Source organism: Macrosteles quadrilineatus, unplaced genomic scaffold, assembly GCF_028750875.1.
Source record: "Macrosteles quadrilineatus isolate MER2022 unplaced genomic scaffold, UCM_ALF_1.0 Scaffold_4__1_contigs__length_99947679, whole genome shotgun sequence".
NCBI lineage: Eukaryota > Metazoa > Arthropoda > Insecta > Hemiptera > Cicadellidae > Macrosteles > Macrosteles quadrilineatus.
In genome coordinates, this window is record NW_026542597.1 from 74092033 (window position 1) to 74114519 (window position 22487).

General features: G+C 36.7%; 1 protein-coding gene across 3 annotated transcripts in view; it reads left to right on the plus strand.

Annotated features, from left to right (window-relative positions):
- The window catches only part of LOC128992018 (E3 ubiquitin-protein ligase UBR4-like), a 105099-nt gene that overhangs the window by 77154 nt on the left and 5458 nt on the right, over positions 1-22487 (plus strand). For all 3 annotated transcript variants that reach the window (XM_054415356.1, XM_054415358.1, XM_054415357.1), the window contains exons 60-79: positions 1195-1392; positions 2433-2607; positions 3094-3328; positions 3680-3899; positions 4159-4335; positions 5028-5312; positions 13583-13791; positions 14338-14473; positions 14948-15109; positions 15486-15686; positions 16415-16634; positions 17095-17292; positions 17647-17837; positions 18461-18637; positions 19390-19581; positions 20069-20284; positions 20844-20935; positions 21197-21392; positions 21571-21684; positions 22269-22403. In XM_054415356.1, the coding sequence (XP_054271331.1) occupies positions 1195-1392; positions 2433-2607; positions 3094-3328; positions 3680-3899; positions 4159-4335; positions 5028-5312; positions 13583-13791; positions 14338-14473; positions 14948-15109; positions 15486-15686; positions 16415-16634; positions 17095-17292; positions 17647-17837; positions 18461-18637; positions 19390-19581; positions 20069-20284; positions 20844-20935; positions 21197-21392; positions 21571-21684; positions 22269-22403 (3729 nt within the window). The remainder of the gene's footprint in view (positions 1-1194; positions 1393-2432; positions 2608-3093; positions 3329-3679; positions 3900-4158; positions 4336-5027; positions 5313-13582; positions 13792-14337; positions 14474-14947; positions 15110-15485; positions 15687-16414; positions 16635-17094; positions 17293-17646; positions 17838-18460; positions 18638-19389; positions 19582-20068; positions 20285-20843; positions 20936-21196; positions 21393-21570; positions 21685-22268; positions 22404-22487) is intronic.

The following is a 22487-nucleotide window of genomic DNA, read 5'->3' on the forward strand; positions in this document are numbered from 1 at the left end:
CTATTTAACTTTGAGTCGGTTTGGGTCAAGAATTTTGGCACTCGGGTTACCGGTCAAAATCGATACGCTGTGGAAAGTATTGATTATAAAAAAATGTTAATCAAAAGATCTTTCACAGTCATGTCAAAATCCGGATCGTCTTTTGTGATCGCGTTAAAATGAAAGGGGCACTATAATGGTCTTCCGGGTTTATGGCAAAATCATTAATGAAGCACATTTTCTGCGGCCACCGCAACATCTTCATCATCTCGACTGTGGAAAGATACCGTTTTGGTTCACTTTCTGCGATTTATAAAATAAGAGCTTTGTTTCTCTTGACCCAACCCGAGCATGGGACCCAACCCCCTCTCAGGGTTCTTTTGGTGTGACACGACCCAAAATGTATCAGGGACCAGCAGATTCCAAAAATTTTTTTCATTTTCTAAATTGTTCTCATTATGTTTATACCATCTAGTTTTAACGCATTAACAGTTATGATTTTATTTTGAATTTCTTTAGTTGACAATATAAATTACTTAGTGTAAAACTTCTTCTTCCTTGACATCTGCTCTTTAACTCTTCTCCTATCTTCATCAACTCCATTGTCCTAGCAGGTCTCACCTTGTCCAAACCATCATAGTCTTGCTTTTTCTACTCTATTAAACCGCCTTCAGCTAACTTCTCTTCTGAGTACTTCATCCTCACCTTCTTGTTTTGCACTGAATAGTCCTGAAAGTCTCACTTCTCGAACTAACTTATATTCTACCCACTTTTTGTAATATTTCGTCCCCTAAGGGACTTTGTCAAGTGTAGAGAGAGTTTATAAATTACAAGATGGCTGCTGTCATGGCTGATGGCTGTTAACAACTATGCAGGGTTGCCACATCTCATTAGTCTATTTACAACTATGTACACAACTTTATATATACACACACATATAATATTTTATATACAAACTAGGCCTATTATGTATTTAGCTAGCTGCTTGGACAGGTTTATCTTAGGTTAAGGTTGGGGGGAGTTCTGGAGTTGGTTATATACTGGAATGCCAGTATTTTTCTACTTGTTCTATGGCCTACCCACACTTTCAAGGTAAGCTAGCTGCTATCCTCCTTTTTCTACCATTTATATTCTACCCATTACAAGTTTTGTAGCAATCCTATTGATCCACCTGTAGATTGCTAGGTTCTACCTCTAACTGGTGATTCTGTTCAGATGAACGAGTATATAGAGCAAGCGGTCGGCGTGCTGCACAATCAGAACCAGCTGTTGTCCCATCACCCCAACGCCAACCTGTACACTCACCTAGCACAGTATGTGGAGCTGGACGGGTTCTATCTGGAGAGTGAGCCGTGCCTGGTGTGTAACAACCCTGAGGTGCCGTTCTCTAGCATCAAACTGTCCAGCATCAAGGTACGTGTTACGGACAATCAGTTTGATTCAATGATTTGTGTCAAACGATTACAGAAGTGTTCAAGCTGTTGTTTTTTTTTATTGTAAAGTCTGAACTAATGAGCTCACGTACCCAAGGTGAGCTCTAAGTGAAAAATCATAGTTTTAGGGGATGGGAGTGTGATGGGAATTTTGCATATAATCACAATTAAAAAAAAAAGCTGTTACTATCGCTGGAGTAGCTTACAATCATGATTGGTGATTGAATCGTCCCTTTCATTGTGATAGTTAATGAGTTTAACGACGTAGATTGAATCTCTCCCACAAATTTTGGAAAACATGAAAAATGTTTTCTTCTCTCCAATTAAAAATATTATAAGTTCACTATTTTATTGTTTTTAATTTGCAAATACTTTTAAGCTATATTAATTTCAAATTTTTTTACGAGTTTTTACTTAATTTAATATATCTATGGTATATTTGAATACCTAACTAACAGATTTTGGTTAATTCAATTCAATTCAATATTTCTTTATTCATTAAAGCACAAAGTTGAATAGTGTCATTCTCTTACATGTTTTTATATTACAATGTTCTTACATTCTATGGATACAAAGTTCAAATCTAACATAAGTTTATACAAATTAAAAATTAACGCTCTTTCTAAAATTTTAAAGTTCATCAAGGGACAATACCTTGTTGATGAGAAATGTTTTAAGACCCCTCTTAAATCCCACCATGCTTTTTGGTTTCTTATTAGAATTATTTTTGCAACATAAACGATGATTTGAATTGGAAAGAGAGATTTCATGGGCATGGGGGTTGGGTATGTTGTCTAGTGTTAAATTTTTCAGTATAGGAGTTCAATTCCCAGCGTTCTCACAAACCATTGTTTTATCTTAATAGCACTTGAATCAATTTCAAGCAAAATGGCACTGACAAAACAATAGCAGTAACAACAGCAGCACGTTTCAATTTTAGGACATATTAGCTCTTTGCTCCATATTTATGTTAGTTTACTCATTCATGTTGGTTTGCTCAATAATCATGTTGGTTTCTAGATTGACTCCAAGTTTACTACGACCACCCAGATAGTGAAACTAGTGGGAAGCCACACCATCAGCAAGATCACACTCCGCATCGGAGACCTCAAGCGCACCAAGATGGTTCGGACGATCAACATTTACTACAACAACAGAACTGTTCAGGCAGTGGTCGAGCTCAAGAACAAACCAGGTTAGTGGAAATAGTGGTTTGGTATGTGGTCTTCAAAGTAATGAGGAAAAAAGTAGCAAATGCCTGATATGAGGGTACGACTCACAACAGTTTCACAGTTTTAAGCCAAATTTGTTCTAGATAAGTTTTATGTCTACAGACACTAGACAGGTAAAATCCTCATGAGCTGATACCAAACCAGATTGAGAAAAGATTTAAACCCTCCATCTGTGGTGTTGTCTTCTGGTCCAACAGACACTACCTTACACCACTTGGCTATTAAACGGACATAACTGTCTATAGAATTAGAAGCCCTAATTAACCAAAAGTCCAAGCATAGTAGTTTTAAACTTTATTTCCACGTTGCATCACATAAAATCTATTTCAGTAAATTAAGGACTTGTTTACTCTTCATTTGGTTTTCACAATATTTCTTGTAGGCTACAAATTAAATTGTGTGGTAAAAAAGTATTTACCTCTCAAGTTCTCAACCTCACTGTGTTGCAGCAATGTGGCACAAGGCCAAGAAAGTGTCGGTGGTGAGCGGCCAGACAGAGGTGAAGATTGAGTTTCCGCTGCCGATAGTCGCCTGCAACCTGATGATAGAGTATGCAGACTTCTACGAGAACCTGCAAGCCTCATCGGAGAGTCTGCAGTGCCCCAGGTGCAGCAGCTCTGTGCCAGCCAACCCCGGAGTGTGTGCAAACTGCGGCGAGAACGTGTTCCAGTGTCACAAGTGTCGGTAAGTGTATGATTTTTTCTTACCTTTACGAAGAAAGGCGTAAAACTGCCAATAAGATGCCTATTGGTGGTCTGCATTTTTAGTGTAGGCTTTTCCAATGGCCACTTGATGTTGTTTGATCTTTTCTTCCTCTTCCGGGCATAATTAACTAACCCCCTTTTTCTTCATCACCCATACTGGTCCACGGGACCAACTTTCTTTCTAGAATGAATTTCTTTTGGTCTTGGTGTATGAACAAAGACAAGGGTAAAGAGACGCCTAATTTATTCAAACAACCTTTTTACACAAATTTTTAAGAACTATTTTCTATATTTTAAATTAATTTTGTGTAACCATGCCATTTGTTTGCAGAGCTATAAATTATGATGAGAAGGACCCGTTCCTGTGCCACGCCTGTGGGTTCTGCAAGTACGCCAAGTTTGACTACACTCTGACTGGCCGACCGTGCTGTGCCGTAGACCCCATAGAGAATGACGAGGATCGCAAGAAAGCCATTGCCACCATCAACAGTCACTTGGAGAAGGCTGACAGAGTGTACAAACAGCTTGTTGGGAATAAACCAACGCTTGAGGTTGGTTAATTGATCAGAACAATATCCAGATTTGTTAACGTAATGTAAAGTTAACATGGGATGATATTATAGGTGATCATAATGTTACTGTTATTTTAAATGATTAAGATGTCACTAGAATCATTGCAAATTATCACAATGTCTTCTTGGTTGATGAACATTGTTGCAGCATTCACAAACTGTTTGAAGAATATCTAAGAACTCATTTGATGAGCCCAGCAGACTCATAACACTTAGCTTTTGTTTTGACTGTCCACAGATGCTGCTGGTGAAGATCAGTGAGCACAGACTGGAGAGGAGCAGTGACGAGGCCAATACACAAACAGGCAATTCTACAGCTGTAGTCAACCAGGTGAACAGAGCCATACAGCTGTTGGCCCAGCGCTACTGCGGTGACTGCAAGAACTCATTTGATGAACTCAGCAGGATCATACAGGTCTGTGGTTGGAAATGTTATTTGAGGGATTATTGGGGACATATTCCATCACAATTTGTAAAATTGAAAGGTTTCACAAAGTTTTCGATCCTGGAATAGTGATGGAAGATGTTTGCAATAATCCTTGATACTATCAAATTACCTTCACCAAAAATAAAATTCACAGGATCTTTATTTTTTTTTATTAAAAATTTATATGTTAGTAATGTGCAGTTTAAACAAATTCAAGCCTCACCCTTTGGACCCCTTGGATTTTTATTGATTTATTCACACTTATTTTTATCATGTTGACAAACGGTAAAACAGCTTGAAAAGACAAAGTCATAAAACCAAGTTTGTGGTGGACATTTGTACAGAGTATGGTCAAGTAAGAGTAGAAAAATTCCGGTTGGTGCAAGCTACAGAGAATCTACCCATCGTGTTAACTTTTACTCATGCTGTCAGTTATAAGTTGGAGCTGTACCACAGACAGTTGAACTCAACATGAGTTGCACATCAGACTTGACTGAGATTAAGATGAGATACCCACCATCAATCAAACCTTGATGTTCAGAGGGCCAATACAAATGCTGAGGTGGAAACAGAGAATCTCCTCTCAGTGATTGACTGAAAGCAAAGTCTTGTTAATTCTTCAATAGAAAAATTTGTATTCAAACTCCCCTGTTTCTCAATCAATGTTTTATCCTTCTTAGCGAGTACACGCCTGCAGACGAGAGCTGGTAGCGTACGACCGACAGCAGCTGGAGCAGTCACGTGGAGGTCGTAGTGGTGGCAGTGGAGCCAGTGGCAGCCGTCACGACAGTGCTGCCACCACGACAGCCGCAGGTCGCTGCTACGGATGTGCCAGTGCCGCTACTGAACACTGCCTCACTCTGTTGCGAGCCCTCGCAGTCACGCCCAGCAGTCGCAAGATATTGTGTGCCCAGGGACTGATACAGGAGCTGGTGGAGTTCAACTTGCGCAAGGGAACCGTTCAGGTTGGGGAAAGTATTTCAAGTTGACGGTTTAAAAGATAGGTGGTAAATGGTGGGTTAGTAAGATACTTAAGAAATTGAAGTTGTCTTATCAGGCTGCAAGGCCAACATTGTTGTGGCCTTTATTGTTTGGTGGTGGATTTTGATGCAGGTTGACCTTACGTTTATCCGTCCATACCACGTGTAACATATCGAGCAAAACAAGTGTGTTAGTGAAGAATTAATTGCACTAAAAAAATTTTAATGGTTTTATTGGGATGCGATCTCATAACATTACTGCCTTTTCACAGTCTGTTATACTGCAGACTAAGCTACAACTTTTTTATCCCCACAATACACTCACAATAAGGTTTTAATAGATGAGGGAATATCAAATCAAAATAATGTAGGGATATCAAAATTGGTTACAGACTTAATGATAACTGCTGAGTATATTAAAAGGATGGTTTTGGTAATTATAAAGTGAGATGGACAACATTCTCTTCACCTAGGAGACCTATTTTCAAACTACATTAGTTGATCTAAAGCTAAACATATAGGCTATGCATCATCTTTCACAATTGATTTAGTATCATTCCCATCTTGGTACAAAAACGCCGAAACTATCTTAAATCTTAAAACAACAATATAATTTAATTTCCCAAGTTTTATGGTCATTAACTTCTTAGTTTATTCAGTTAATTTTTTAATGCACTGATACTCATTTTTTATGATTCAATCATTCATTTTACTTTTCAAAATGGTTATGTTAATACTGCAATATAAATCTTCTGGTCTGGAATCTGAATCACACCTAATCGGTTATGAAATGAAATGAAATGAAAAAATATCTTTATTCATATGGTATACAGTCGCATACATTGAATGGCGTCACTAGGCTTAAAACTAAATAAAACTAATCTACAATTCATCGAAACCATAAAGTGTTTTATCAGTTAAGAAATGTTTAAGTTTTTTTTTAAATTTGGAAATATTATCAATATTCCTCACCTCAGCTGGGAGTTTGTCCAAAAACCTTTTCCCTGCACAGGTGGTTTTTTTGTTAAAGAGCTCCAAGTTATGGACACTGACAGCAATTTCGTTTCTGTTCCGGGTAAAATAATTATGACAATCACCAAGTTTAGGGACCAAATTAGCATTAAAAAGTTTTTTTGTGTGTAAAATTGTATGAAAAACATAAATACTATACACAGTCATTATTCCCAATTTTGAAAAATATTGACGAGCGGAAGTATCCCATTCTAAATTTAACATAATTCTGATTGCACTTTTTTGAAGAGTAAGAATACTATCCAGGTTTTGCTTAGAGGTACAGCCATAAATACTTATGCCAAAAGATATTGATGAATCGATAAAAGCAAAATAAAGAATCTTTAAGGTTTCTATTGAGCAAAATTTTGACATTCTATTAATAGCATGGATACCAGAAGTAATTTTGTTGACTACCTGGTCAACATGCTTATTCCATGTAAGATTTTTGTCTACAATTAATCCTAAAAACCTTGTTGTGGTGATTTCTTCCAATTTATTATTTTGAAATTGAATTACAGGCTGTACAATTTGTTTTCTTTTTCCTGTTGTAAAAACCATAAAATTACTTTTGCTTAAATTTAACAAGAGCTGATGAGAATTTAAAAAAGTATTTAGCATATTTAAAGTATCAGAACAATGATTTTCTAAATTTGATAAAGATGAATTGCTGATTTTAAAAGTAACATCATCAGCATACAGGCAGATATTACTACTGTGTAAACTAGTTGAAAATGGAATTGACAGATCCCTAATATAAATGAGAAATAAGATCGGTCCCAAAATAGACCCTTGGGGTACCCCATGGTGAATCTCTGTAAGAGGAGAAGATCTTGAGATTAACCTGTTATTTGTCAAATTTTTAATTTCAACGTATTGATATCTGTTAGAAATATATGATCTAAACCATTCAAACGAAATGCCATCAATGCCCAAACTTCTGATTTTATCTAAAAGAATTGTATGTGACACACTGTCAAAAGCCTTACTTAAGTCTAAAAATATGCCAACTGTTGTTTCACCTTTGTCAAGAGAGTTTATTACTGATTCTATAAAATCTATTGCTGCAGTTGTAACTGATCTTCCTGATCTGAAGCCATGCTGATTATTATCATGTAAAGAATACGTTTCCAGATAGTTCGTCAGTTGTATGTAAACTGCTTTCTCATATATTTTTGAAATGGTAGGTAATAGCGAAAGAGGACGGTAATTGGTTATTTTTTTAGAATCGTTGTTTTTATAAAGAGGAATAACTTTAGCAATTTTTAATTTAGAAGGAAATAATCCACTAACAAAAGATGAGTTAATTAAATGCACAAGAGGTTTCACTAACTGATAGCAAGCATGCTTTAATATTGTCATGGGTATCTCATCAAAACCAGTTGAAAGTTTGTTATCAAAGGAACTGATAATTTTTAAAACTTCACTATCTGTGACTGGTTTTAACCTAAATTTAGTTTGGGAGACTTGTTGAATTGGCTTGTTGACATGTGTGTTGCTATTTTGTGCAAGGTGAGGAAGTATTGATGAGGTTACATAGGTGCTAAAAAAATCATTAAATATTAAGCTAATATCTCCAGGATCAGTAAACAATGTATGATTAAAATCTATTTCAATATTACTAAATGCTGGTTTCTTGTTGGAGACCTCATTATTAAGGATTTTCCAGGTAGTTTTACATACATTACTAGATTGCTTAACCTTAGTCTCAAAATGTTTTTTTTTAGTAGCAATGACTTTTACTTTCTCCCCCTATACCATAGTATATGGAGAAAGTATTGTTTTCGTCAAAATTTTAGAGTTTGAGTTTTGAGTGGATATATTCGTTTTGGGTCCCCCTGGACCCAAAAAAGTGGTTATCGAAGTGATGTCTGTGTGTGTGTGTGTGTGTGTGTCTGTGTGTCCGTGTGTCTGTGTGTCTGTGTGTCTGGATGTGTACAGAGCTAGAGACTACACCTGTGGTCCGATTTCGATGAAATTTGGTATGTAGGTTCTAATCTATGGTATCTCCAGGCGTTTTTTTAATTTCTTTGAAATTTTGATTTTTTATGGGGATTTTCCCATAAAAACCCATAAAAAACTGGAAAAATCGGATTTTCTCAAAAATGGCCCGAACGATTTTGATAAAAATTTAATATGTTGTAGCCCTTTAAATTCTGAATAAAATGGTACAAATCCCTTATCTGTAAAAATTACGGTTCAAAAGTTATGGTCAAATATGTTATTTTCCCATAAAAACCCCATAAAAAACAAAAAATAGGATTTTAGAAAAAATATGGTTTTGATTTAACATAGTATGTTATAGTCCTTACAATTTTGATAGTTTTTTTTAATTTTTTAGAAATTTTTATTTTTAATAGGGATTTTCCCATAAAACCCCATAAAAAAACGGAAAAATAGGATTTTCTCAAAAATGGCCCGAACGATTTTGATAAAAATTTAGTATGTCATAGTCCTTTATATTCTGAACAAAATGGTACAAATCCCATTTCTGTAAAAATTACGGTTCAAAAGTTATTGTAAATTATGTCATTTTACCATAAAACCCCCATTAAGTAACAGAAAAATCGGATTTTCCAAAAATGGCCCGAACGATTTTGATAAAAATTTAACATGTTATATTCCTTTAAGTTCTGAACAAAATTGTACAAATCCTATTTCCGTATATTTACTCTCACCGCTTACTCATGATAAAGGTTGTTGACAAACTTATGGGAGAAAGTATGTGTCAGAATGCTGATACCGTTTATTTTTCTAAAATCCTTATTCAGACTTTTGGCTTTATCAAATAAAATTTTATTTTTTGTGTTACGTGCCATTTTACTCATGTTTACAATTTTAGATTTTTCATTCTTCAAATCATCTGTTATCCAAATATTATTTGATTGTTTGCATCGTTTTTTAAACTTAGGAAAGCATGTATTAAAATAAAACATAAAAATTCTATGAAAAGTGTCAAATTTCTCCATAACATTTGCGTTGTAAACATCTATCCAGTTTTCATGATCTAATAATTTAGTAAACATGTGTAAATTTTTTTCACTAAAGTCTCTTACTTCTTTTACAGTTATTTTATTTGGAGTCAAAACATTTTGGTTTGTGAACTTATTATTTAGGCAACTAATCTGCAACAATAATCCATCGTGATCAGATATCTGGGTATTCACTCCAGTAACATTCATCTTATAATCTAAAACATTTGTCAATACATTATCTAGAGCTGATTCTGACATATATGTAACACGAGTAGGAAAGTTTACAAGATATCTCATGCTATATACCTGTAGTACGTCATTAAGCATTTTCCTGTAAGTAGTGTCCAATACATTAATATTTATGTCTCCAACAATTACAATGTTTTTAAAATGTTTCAACAATAAATTTAATAAAGAGTCAAGCTTCTCTAAAAAGAGATTAATTTTTACAGAAGGGGATCGATATATTGCTACTAGTAAAAGCTTTAAACTATTATGCTTGTACTCTGTAATACAACACTCAAATTCTTTTTCACATATTATGTTGGTATTTTCCAAAATATTTATTTTTCTATGTTTTACATTTCCATTGATTTTACCAAGGATCAAGACACCACCACCACCAGATCTACTTCTTGCAAAAGATGAGTGAATACAATAGTTATTTAAATTAAATCTCGAAAGTTCTAAATCTGTCATTTTATGCTCATTAATTAAAATTAAATCGGGATTTAATTCTTCAACTGTTATCTGTAAAGAATCTATTCTAGATGGCAGGTGTTGTATATTTAAATGAAATATATCCAATTTAAAACTTTTGTTGGTTAAATTTAAGTGATTTCTTTTGGCATCTTTAATAAGTTTTTTGAAGGCGGGTTGTCTGTTACAGTTGGTGGTGTACAAGATATAACATTGCTTACTTTATCCTTAGCTTCTAGATTACAATTTATATTAATATTTCGGGTTTGAGGAGGGAGTTGAAGTGTACATAGGGCAGAGAGGCTATGCATTACGCCGGCACCAGATACCGCACTGACACTAGCACACCCACTGACAGCCAACCCCCCATCACTTGACACAGTTGAAGGTGAAATTCTCAAACTGGACTGGGAGGTATCATCTTCCTCTTGTAGTTGGCTGTAGACATTAACATCTTTGTGAACTGCTGTTGTAGTTCTGGTTGCATCAGTGTGTTGTTGGATGTTATGGATACCAGTACTAGAAGTTTTGACAGCGATAGCTTCTCTGAGACTTGTGATAAACGCAGCATGCGAAAGGCCATTTCTAATGTTGGTGTTGGTTCTTTCATCTGAAGTTATGATGATAACTGATGCATTAGTTGACCTTTGAAATTTCACTATATTTTTTGCAAAGTGTGCAGGCGTGACATGATCTCTGGAGCATCCCATAGGAGAACAAATTAGGGTTTTCAAATTTTGTTTATTAAATTCTTCTATTAGTTGATCAAAAGCATTGTTGTAAAATATGTACTTGTTATGTCTTGGTTTTTGGTAGTACCTTGATTTAGTGACCAAGCCAAAAACTGATGGCCCATTGTTAACTTTCTGCTGTGTTAAATTAGAGTTACAGTAGTCCGAATCACATGGTTTACCAAAACACTCTTTAAAAGCTACAGCTACTCCTGCACTCATGCTTTTTTCATGAGTGAAATCAGCTGAAATACAATGAGCGAAAGCAACATCTACATTACATTTTTGTTCTTGAATAACAACTTTCATGTCAGCCTCAATTACAGTAATTCCAGGGTTGTCTTGATTTGTAGCTGTAACTGTTACTGTTTGATTTTGTATGAGTGCTGTGGCTGTACCAGAGTTCAGGCCATGTGTACTCGTGAGAACAGTAGGCCTAGAATTTTTTCGGTTGCTGTACCACTTTTTTAAACAGTCAATTATAATATGTGCTAATTTAGTTTTGCCTTTGTTATTGAGGTGCAGTCCATGGGATGTGTAGTGATATCTTTTGAGTTCACTTAAATTGATTAGATGCACATTGTCACTTCTAGCTGTTAATTCATGGAGATAGTTGTTTACCGTCTCTATATTTAAATTTTCAAAGTGATTCATGGGTTTGTCATGTCTTGTTGGTACAGTACATAAGAATACTGGTCTGGATTTGCTAATTTGGGTAAGTTTGTGTTCTAGATGTACATATATATCAGATAGGTTTCCATTCAGACTGTCATTAGTGCCTCCAAGTATGACTAAAGGGTAATTCTTGTTGTTATCTATGGATGCTGAGTCCACAACCTGCAGTAGAGTGGTATTGGCTCGTACATAGCCAAACGTGTTTATTTTGCCCAAGCTGTAGGTTTCAATCTTGTTGGCTACATTTCTACCTTGACTGTCCGAGCAGAATGTTAGATTAATATCAGGACATGTAGTTGTAGTTCCTTGGCTAGTTCTTCTTGTTCTTCTTTTAGGCCTAGTGTTATCAATCTGAAGTGCTGTAGGCTTTGTCATGGAGTCTTCCGGTGTCATGAGTTCTCTATCGGGTCTATTTGCCTTGGTAATATCCTGGTTACTTTGTTTGTCAAGAACAGAAAACTTATTTGTTGTTACTATTTCAGGTTCTTTTGTCAATGCCTTTTTAGTTTTAATATGATTTCTTTTAGCTCTAGGTTGTATTTGGGTCCAGGATTGTGAATTAGGTGTAGCTGAAGTTTTCTCTGTATTACACAACCTTTTATTTTCCTTGACTTTACCTCCTTTTTTAATCAACAAATTGTAAAACAATCCGTTGTTTAATGCTGTGGAATCATGCAGAAGATATGCAAGTATTGAGCGTTTTAAAATCACGTCTTCATTGGTGAGTTTACAATTCTGGAGATACTGCACATTTAATGACCCAGTAGTGATAATGTCATCTACCAAAGACTCTACGACCCAGCAGGAGATCACACCACAGTCATAGCTGTTCGACTGCTGTGGGCCATTCAATGACAGAAATTCAGCCATACACGTTTTTTCACCAAAATAATCTGAGAGCTTTTGAGCAACCTTCTTTGCAGCAGACAAATTGGCATTGTTCAAGGAGTCAAAATAATAGAATTTATTGTTCTTCCTGTCAAATGACAATACACTCCAGTGGGAACCGCTAATTCCACTGCTAAGATCTTCAGAGTCATTTATTAATGTTTAAATAATATGTTTGTTTTTAATTTCCAATGGATCTAGAAATTGGTGAACATCCATTGAGTTTTTCACTGCATGGACAATTAGTGGGTTTATAATAACACACGATGTCTTAGTTAATAACTTGTTATTTAACATATCAAGATATGGTTGGATAGTTATATCAGTTAACCAATTTGTGCCTAATAATTCAGTGGCGATCATTGACTTACTCATTGTGTTTGATTTAGTCTGTGTCCCAGTGGATGTTGTGGGTTTGGTTTCTTTGTCTGTTTGCATTTGCTTAATATTACCTTCCAGCCCAGTAATTAAATTGTCTTTGATTTTAATCTGATTATTTAATTGAGAAATCCTAGTCTCAAGATCATTGATTTCCTTCCTATATTTAGAGCACAATTCCTCAGACTCCTCCTCAGCTAACCTCAGGGATTTTTCCATCTTACTTTTCTCAAACATGAGTTGATAGTTAATCTCATTCAATTCTAATAAACTAGTTTCATGCTCAGGTTCATTATGTGTTTCTGGATCATAAATAAACTCCTCAGCTGTTATTTTAAATGAATCAGCTTCATCTATAGCTTGTCTCAATTTACTAGTCACTCTCTTTGTAGGTAAAACATCTTCTACATACATAGAAAAATCAAACATATCCATCCTCTTGCAGGTGCCAGTCTGCCCCGTGCCAAAAAATGTTACATGATATTTATCTTTGTCTACCTTGGTTACAAGAGCAGGCCATGGCTGATGTCCTTTAATTTTTGCAAAAATCTTGTCATTAATTGAAAACATTATTTACAAATAGCCGAGAATAATTACAAATATTGTAATTATTGTAGAGTAAAATGGATTTAGTTAAAAATAAACATAAACAAACTTCAGCATAATATGAATCCTTAAAACGGTTAGCTGTGAACTGTGGTGTCGCTACCATTGCTCATCCTTTTTACTGATCAATTTGTCTCAAGGTCTTCCACGACTGCTGTTGCAATTCTGCTTCTACCCAACCTAAGTTCCCTGACAGATATAAACGTTGAAAAAATATACATATGATTGTGACGAGTTTTAGGTTTAAGGGAACTGTTAATTTACAAATTTGTGATAATATTCGTTGGTGCAGGTGCAGGAGGAGGTCCGTCAGCTACTGTGCATGGTGACCAGAGACAACCCTGAGGCGACAGAGTCCCTGTGTTCCCTCATCATGGAGCGTATATCAGTGACTATGAGAGGTCATGGCACAGTGGACCTGGGCTACTCTGTGAGACCTGAGATAGCTCTACTAGCAGCTCTCATACAGAAGGAGGACTCTTGCTGGGAGCTCAAGCTGAGGTTAGTATATCAGCATCATCACCAACATCTTCATCATCTATCATTAGGGCTTTTTGCACTCTTCTGAAAAGCCTCTAGAATCTCTATGCAATATCAGCTGGCGTAATGGATAGCGTAGATGGAGCTTCCTAAGGGATTGCCTGTTCATAAGTCATCTTGCCAAAAGAGTAAGCCCTTAATGACCATAGCTTTTTACAGTCAAATTGCAGACGTTCAGCAGTCTCGTCCTGAAGACCGCATTTTCAGCATAGTGTACCACCTACAAAGAGACTCTTTGCAACTGTGTGTGTTCTTCTTAAGGTGGCAGTGTCCTGTTAAAAAATCTAGCTCATTGTTGATACTGTCAGGTCCAGGGAAAGGTGTTCCACACAGTTTGTGCCAAGGGAGATCTAAATGTAATTATTTAATGGAACAAGCCTCTACTCTTTTGTGTATCTATAACCTCTGAACAGTAGTTTTCTTAGGTAAGCTGGTTAAACTCTATACCTAAAAAAACTTGTATTCGCCAAATAGTTTTTAAAATATGTTGTTGTTGATGTGGAACAGGTCGGTGATGCAGCTGTTCCTGATGGCCAGCAAAGATAACAAGTCACCTGTAGTGATGGAGTCAGTGTTGCTGCCTTGTCTCAAGATACTGCAGAGTCTGATCAAGCCAGACCAACCTGGCTCCAAGAAGAACAAGGTAATAGAAGAGTCGGGTTTAATAAATGGAGAGTATTCCAAAAATCCTTTTTTATGTCTCAAACTACAAATAGTTGCTATAGAATAGTATTTATTTTTTGTATGTATAAAAGAAGTATCCCCAAAGCCAAATAAAATATAGTTTTATACTTATAACTAACTTCAGTCTTTTTTTATGAATATTCTATTAAAAAAAATCTTTCTCAAGCGTTGTCAACCAATTATAGTTGAAGTAGTTTAGTTATGTATCAGTAATTTAGGGCTTTTAGTCAATTGAAAAAAGCTGTTGAAACTTGAAACATTTGTGTCTCATACTTGTACTAAGGATTGCATTCTTTTTAATAACATCTCTCGTGTTTGCCAAAGACAAAATAGTTTTAGTCTTGTGATTTATGTGCAGCCAAAAAGAATAAACAATTCATTCAATATTTGCTAACTTCAGAAATTAGACATAATTTAATAATCTATCTCACAGGATAAGACACTGGATGCTTTAGCCACATTGAGACCCACAGAAGGAGTTCACATTGACCGCAACAAATGGTTAGAGAGAGACCCGAACCACACCTTTGATGCTTGGAGAAGGAGAATGTACTCCAAGGATGCAGAAATACCTCCTGCCAAACCCACCTCTAAGGTTAGCAACAGTACAAGTGCAATAGCAAATTATATGTGAATTTTGATGACTGGGAAAAAGTCTTTGAAGTGAAGGTGAATTATATAGGGGACTGGGATTTGTGGGAAAATTGCCAATGTTCTTTCAGCAAACGTCTGTTTACATTATTTTTTTTAACTTTGTGGTGTAAAGTAAGAAAATTACAATCTTGGGATACAATTACGGTGTAATCACCAATACGCAATATAGTACAACAATTTTTGTTTAGCCTAGGTTCTTTTTCTTGAAGTTCAGTTAATCTATCTTCATTGAAAGCTTTTTTAAAGCAAGTGGAGGGTACTAATAATTAATATTACTTATTTTAATCGGTCAATTTTGATCATGGTATCTGTCACAGGAGGAGGTGCGAGCGCACTACATGATGGAGAAGTACGCCAAGCGGTGGAGAGAGCGCACCATCAGTCCTGTTCAGCCACTGAGTCTCACTGACTCGGCGTGGCTCAAGAGTGTTCTGTTCAACTCCAGCTCTCGGCTAGCGAGGCAGGTCGCATGTAACATGCTTGAGAGCATCTGCCAAGTTCCTGTGCGCAAGAAAGAGGTTTGTCCTGCTGCCATGTTTATCTTATTGTCTAGGTTGATTGTTTTAACAATAATCAGGCTGCGGCTGTAGGGTATATAAATTGTTGAAGGTATTTCCAAGCTGATTGACCTCAATCAAGCTCAGAATAATTCACAAGTAATTATTACATCATAATGTATAGGTTTAGGCAGTGCTTGAGTTCTTGAGTTTGAGGTAACAGAAGTGATACTAGTGGGGGCTGTGATTCTTCCTCTCTGATTCCACCATTTGTGTTTTAAACGAAAGCAGAAAAATTTGCAGCATCTAGTATTTGTTTACAAATTTGCCATAGAAAACTTTTTTATCTCGAAACAACCGGCTGAACACCTTTGGACACATTCCACCTCTGCACGATCAATTGATCTTTGCTCATTATACTAAATTCCACTAACACAATGCATTACGTAGGGGCCAAAGCTATGTATTTTAGCTTAGTCTCACTCAACAAACGGTAACTATTCCAAAAACATCAGGACATCATTAAGACAAAATATTAGTTCTGAATCTAAAAGAAGTCATCTGTACTATAGCGCTTTCATGAGGGTTTCAAAACCAGTTGGCACAATCTGCATGACAATCATTAAGATTTTTTCCAGTAATGTTTACAGTACAACTATCTCCCATAAGACTAATGCACAGGGAAAGGTAGAATCGATTGAAGATTCTGTTATGCGAGCACTCTTTACTTTATTCTCCTTGCATTCCAGATGCTAGACCTGCTGACGGGTTTCCTGGCAGAGCTAGGAGTGGCTGGTGAGAGTGCTGCAGAGTTTCTCTCCCTGTACCAGAGCCTGGTGCAGCAATCCCCGTGGAAACAGTATTTGGCTGTCAAGGGGGTGCTGATGTACCTTGCTGAACTGCTGACCAGAGAGATTCAGGAACTTCACAGGCTAGAGGAGACGACACTCACCTCAGATTTGGCTCAAGGTCAGTCTTCTTGTTGGAAAAAAATACCTTGCCAAGGAATTATTTTTTGTAGTAGGCAAAAATAATGATCCCAAAAACCAAATCTCAAATCCAGAGAAAATTTTTTAATTTTTGTTTTTGATTTTATCTATATAAGAATTGAATCTCATATTTAGTTACGCCTGCTGTTTTCAAGCTCCATTACAATCTTTGAGTAAGAAAAAAAGATATTTTAAGTCCAACAAATCTGGGATTATTTTTTGAATTTCCGTAATATGGCGGTTTTTTAGGACAGAAATGGTGCAGTGTAATTGTAAAGGTGGGAGAGGATTTAAAAGTTTGGTCAATCTTAAAATTTTTTGTAGGATGATTTGTTTTTGCCTTTTGCTAAGGATGTCTCTGAAGGAAACTGATATTCAAACTTAATTTGGACGTTTTTACAAGACTTATTATTTAGTTTAACTATTCTTTGTTTGTGTAGGCTATGCCTTGAAGATGCTGACTGAGCTGATGGCATCATTCTTGGAGCAGGACAGTATCAAGCAGCTGTACAAGGGACGGCTGGTGGGAGCAGTGCTCAACGGCTACCTGTCTCTGCGGAGACTAGTGGTGCAACGGACCAGACTCATTGACGAAACACAGGAGAAACTGTTGGAACTGTTGGAGGAGATGACTACAGGTGAGAAGCCAGTTCTCCATCACATTAATTTTGGAATACTATTGAGCTTTTCTGGGATTATCCATATATTGATTGCAGTGCTTGTATCCAAGCCTTTCTGTCACTACCTACAGCTAGTTCTAGAAATTTCAGGAAATTCTTTGGAAAGCTCCAAAATGTTGAAACGTCTTTGTTTTAAAAACTTGCACTACCTCACCTGGACGCAGATACATGTCTGTAAGAGAGTAGCCACACTACCTCCACTACTTTTTTTATCGACCTAGAAATCCTGTTGGGTCATCCTTCTCATCAAACATGTTATTCTAACTCCTATTACTCAATGAAGTCTGATTGAAGCAAGTTATTCATGTGCAGGTACAGAGGCAGAGACCAAAGCGTTCATGGCCATCTGCATAGAGACGGTGGAGAAATGCAGCCAGGACGATGTGAGGACTCCGGTGTTTGTGTTTGAGAGGCTCTGCTCCATCATCTACCCAGAAGAGAATGACGTGGGAGAGTTCTACCTGACTCTGGAGAAGGATCCTCAACAGGAAGACTTCTTGCAGGTAATTATTAGGAAATTAATGTCCTACAGACCATTGTCAATAGTTCAAAATAGTTTGTGTATTATCGAGGATTTCTAGGAACTCTATAAGAAGTTAATCCAAGATTTGAACTCTAATTTGGCGGTTGTAGATTTTGTTTCTAAAATGTTGATTAACTGATTTGGGTTTTTGGTTCGCGTTGTGGTTAGAGCACAAGATTACTGTTCTGCAAGCTTGGTTCAAATCAATCATTAATGGTAATACATATAATAATGTTGTAATCCAAGCTGTATGTTGCATGTCAATTATAGCATAGAGGCAAAGATCCTGTACTGGAGATTTCCCTCCACAAAACCCTCTGTATTTTGATTTCCGGCTCTCATAGTTTTGACTCTCATGATTCCTTTTGAGGTTTTTTTGGGTCTTTATTTCTTGTTACGTTACCACTGTCTAGGTACACTTTCAAGTGTAAAATGAGCGTTAAATGAACAAGAGTTTGAGACCATTTACACAAAAGCAGGCCATCTGATTCCATCTTTCCTCTCCTATAAATCTTTTCCTTCAGGTGATTTTATAATTTTTTGCCTTACATAACTGACAAAATATTGTGAAACATTGTGTCTACAATTTCTAATTTTTTACAGGGCCGGATGTTGGGCAACCCTTACAGCAGCAATGAGCCTGGCTTAGGCCCTCTGATGAGAGATGTGAAGAACAAGATCTGTCAGGACTGTGAGCTGGTGGCCTTGTTAGAGGATGACAACGGTATGGAGTTGCTGGTCAACAACAAGATCATCAGTCTAGACTTGCCAGTCAGAGAGGTAAGCAGCGTAAACGCATACCACTTTTATGTCGTGTTGACTTAAGATTTACAAAGCTATAATAATAATAATAGTACCAATTCTTCTTTATGAATCTGGAACTTGGAAAAAAGGTAAGAAAAGGCAATTTGGTGGAAGGAGGTAGATTCCTTAGAAGTCCTCTGCTAAATCTTTGGTGAAAATGGTGAGTGAAGGCTTATGGTTGCTGGAACAAAAAACATGCTACTATTAAGGACTGAACATGTAATATGAAGTAGAGATGAAGCTGTAAAGGAAAGATAAAGCAATATTAGAGAAAACCAAGGACAGAAGGAGACTTTCTGGATGTTTAAAGAAGTGGTTGAAAGCGGAAGCAGAAAAAAACACAAGATTTTTATGACCCGATGCAGATGACGCAGAGGATTGGAGAAAGATGAGGTAGTTGGTGAAGCCAAATAGTTTCTTGGGTATGAATGCAAGTGTTTCATTGTGGTAATAAGAGTAGGAAACTTGTATCCTAACACCTTGCATTAGACAACAGACATGAAGAACCAGATATACTAGAGTTGTAAGTTAATGGCCTTGCTAGAAATCCCTATATTCACTTTTCATTTTTCAGATATTATAAAAGACGTGCATTTTAACCTTTCTAAAACTCAACCCTACAAGTTAATCTTTATTTATTTTGTTTAATCCAAAACTAGCTGAATAACTTATCAACAAATTTACTGTGCCTTTAACATTTGGACTAGAACACAAACTATTGTTTACAGGTGTACAAGAAGGTGTGGGTGGCGGAAGGAGGAGAAGGTGAGGTGATGAGAGTTGTCTACCGTATGAGAGGTCTGCTGGGAGACGCAACAGAGGAGTTTGTGGAAACATTGACAGCCAAGAGTGAGCAAGAAGTGGACAACGAAGAGGTCTACAAGATGGCCAATGTTATGGCTGACTGTGGGGGATTGCAGGTCCGTCTATTAGTTTGTAACAATAGTTGTTTGAAACACTTGAAACTTACCAGTTGGGACATCCTGAGGAGCAAGTTGTCTCTCGTGCATCGGGCTTCGGTCCCCAAGGTCTCGGGTTCAAATCCTGCGAATCACCTATGGCTATTAGCTATGTGATACCACCCTCTAGGCCTAGCGTGAAGTGACTTGCTGATATAATCTGGGCTATAGCCTAGTGCCCCTGAACGAATGATATAAAAGTTTTTAATATTATCTTGATTTAATTGTCGATAAATTTTCAACATTAGGCAGCTGTTCTGTTTAAAGGTTACAAAGGAATGTTTTTTGCTCTAAAATGTGATTTGCCTTTTTGTTATCTTACCATTTATTCCAAAACTCTCCTTGTCTACACTCGGGACAAAGACAATTTAGGTTTGTTTTCTACATACCTACCTAGATATTTCTTAAGCAATCCATCTACTAAATCATCACTCCTATGTATTGACAGGTGATGTTGAAAAGACTAGCCAACATCAATGACACAAGCAGGTCCAGGTCACTGCTGCAAGTACTGCTGAAGCTGTTGTGTCTATGTGTCAAAGTAAAACGCAACGTGGAGGTGCTGATCAGACCTGAGCTAGGCACCGTCACAGCACTACTCAACATCCTACAGCTGTGTCTGGCCGATCCTACGCAGACTGCGCTCACTCAGCAGATACTTGATGTAAGTCGATAAGCACCATAATCACTTGGGATAGTCCAATGCAGGATTTTTTATCAGTTTCGGATTTGATCTGTAAGAAGTCAAATCTTCAACCTCGAATCTAAGTACAGTTTTGCAAAAATTTTTTTGCAATTGAGATACTTTGACAGGATTCTAGTCTCGTGAAAAATGTCTAAATTATTTAATCTCTCCTGAAAAAAATGATATAATTTCTACTTAAGACTTAATAACTCAGGGTCTATTATTTCTGGTGGGATTTGAATAGTTTTGATATTTTTCAGAACCTGAATCTTGTTTGAATCGCATGATGTTGCTGAAATTGTGGAAAATATTTTGATGCCACCATGATTCGCCAGAGATTATCATGGCGTTACCAAATGTGTGATAAAGACGATTTAGTTGACTCTACAGACTCATTCAGGAATCTGTATGTAATCCAGTCTTGGAAATTGCTTGATATCTCTAGTATTGAAGGTTTTGAGGAACCTAGCTTGTCTCTAATCATGAGTAGAAGAGTAGCTAGAGTATTGAACTTGATGTGTTCATTGTGTTTTTGCAGGTGATGGAAACAGTGTTGTCGAAGGTGTCACTGTTGTCCCAAGAGGAGCTCAGCCGGTTTGCCACTACACTAGGTGGCCCTGAACACATCAGGTTAGTCACCACAACAAACATACCTCACCTTCCAAATCTATGAGTAAAGACACTTCTGGTAATTAAAATTTTTAAATAAACTTAGAGGATCCCTGGCCAAAATCAGAGTACAGTTATAATTGGGTTATTTAATTTAATTTCTTCTTGTATTGAGTCTTATCATATGATTGGATTCTGTCAATCAATCAATCAATCTCTGTAGCTAGTCATTCCAATCTCCCTTGTCTCCGCAACTGGTAACTCTATACGTATCACTCACAGGTCACTGCTGGAGATGACAGAGACGTGTGTCAATGTCCGTACCAACTCCACACTCCTACACCATCTGACCACTGTGTTGGCAGCACTCACCTACGGTAATCAAGACAAGATGGCTGTCCTCATCGACCACTTCCAGCCTTACCCGCTAGACTTCAACCGTTTCGACCTGGAACACACACCGGACAATGAACAAAAGGTGAGTTCCATCGGTGGAAACTGAAGTAGACATTCCATCCAGGGTTTGCTGTAGCTATGTTATTATGGAAAAAAGAGTTGGTTTTTCGGTTTGGTTTACAATATAAGTTGTTATTTCAGTTAAATATGGTTTAAAAGTTAGACAAGACAATTTGTTAATCAAGTTTGACTGTTTGCAGATGGAGTTGTTCTGTAACCTAACAGCTGGCATTGACCACACACCTCTTGGAAATACACTTAAAGATCACATCGTCTCCCTGGGTATTGTGGATAAAGCTCTGGAGTATGTTTCGGTAAGTATATTATACATATTTCATTATAGTTTCATTTAGTTACGCTACTACTTACTACATCGGAACTTTAATCCAAGTAGATTTTTGCCTAAAAAAGCTATTTCAATACTCCTCTGTCCCTGTTATATCATTTATCCCTCAAAGTTTCCCAGTTTCTTATTGGTACCAAGTTTCCTATTGGTTTCATACTTCACTCGTTTATTATTATTGCAATTATGCTCATATGGTATCTGGTTTTCTGTATGATTTCCCGAGTTATCTCTCTTTTTTAGTATAGTAACTATCTATTTTAGAGTAATCATCTCCCCCATAGAGTAACTATCTATTTTACACAGCATTTATTTGTCATGTAGTGCCATAAACATTGCCAGTGATTAATTTATTTAATCGTCAAATATGATAGTACCGAGTTCCTGAAGTATGTGGTGTATAACTGTAATTTCCATTTTTCTCCGATTTTATTTTAGTCCTTAAAAATCATTTCCATGGGTCAATTTATGTATTTCAAAGAACGTTCCAAGAATCAAACTGTATGAAATCCATTTGTTGCATCCACGTGTAGTAACCATTCATGTTATTGGCAGATGCACGCTCCACCAGTCAAGCCTTCACTGATGAGAGCAGACAGTGATGAGTGGAAGGAGTACATCTCTAAACCTTCACTCAAGTACATCCTTCGTCTGCTCACTGGCCTGGCCACCCAGCACGAGCCTACACAGGTAAACAGCACAAATAAACACAGCATTTTTGGAGCTACTACCTCCTTCTTCGGTTGTAGATGTAGAGTCCAAGAATTACAAAGA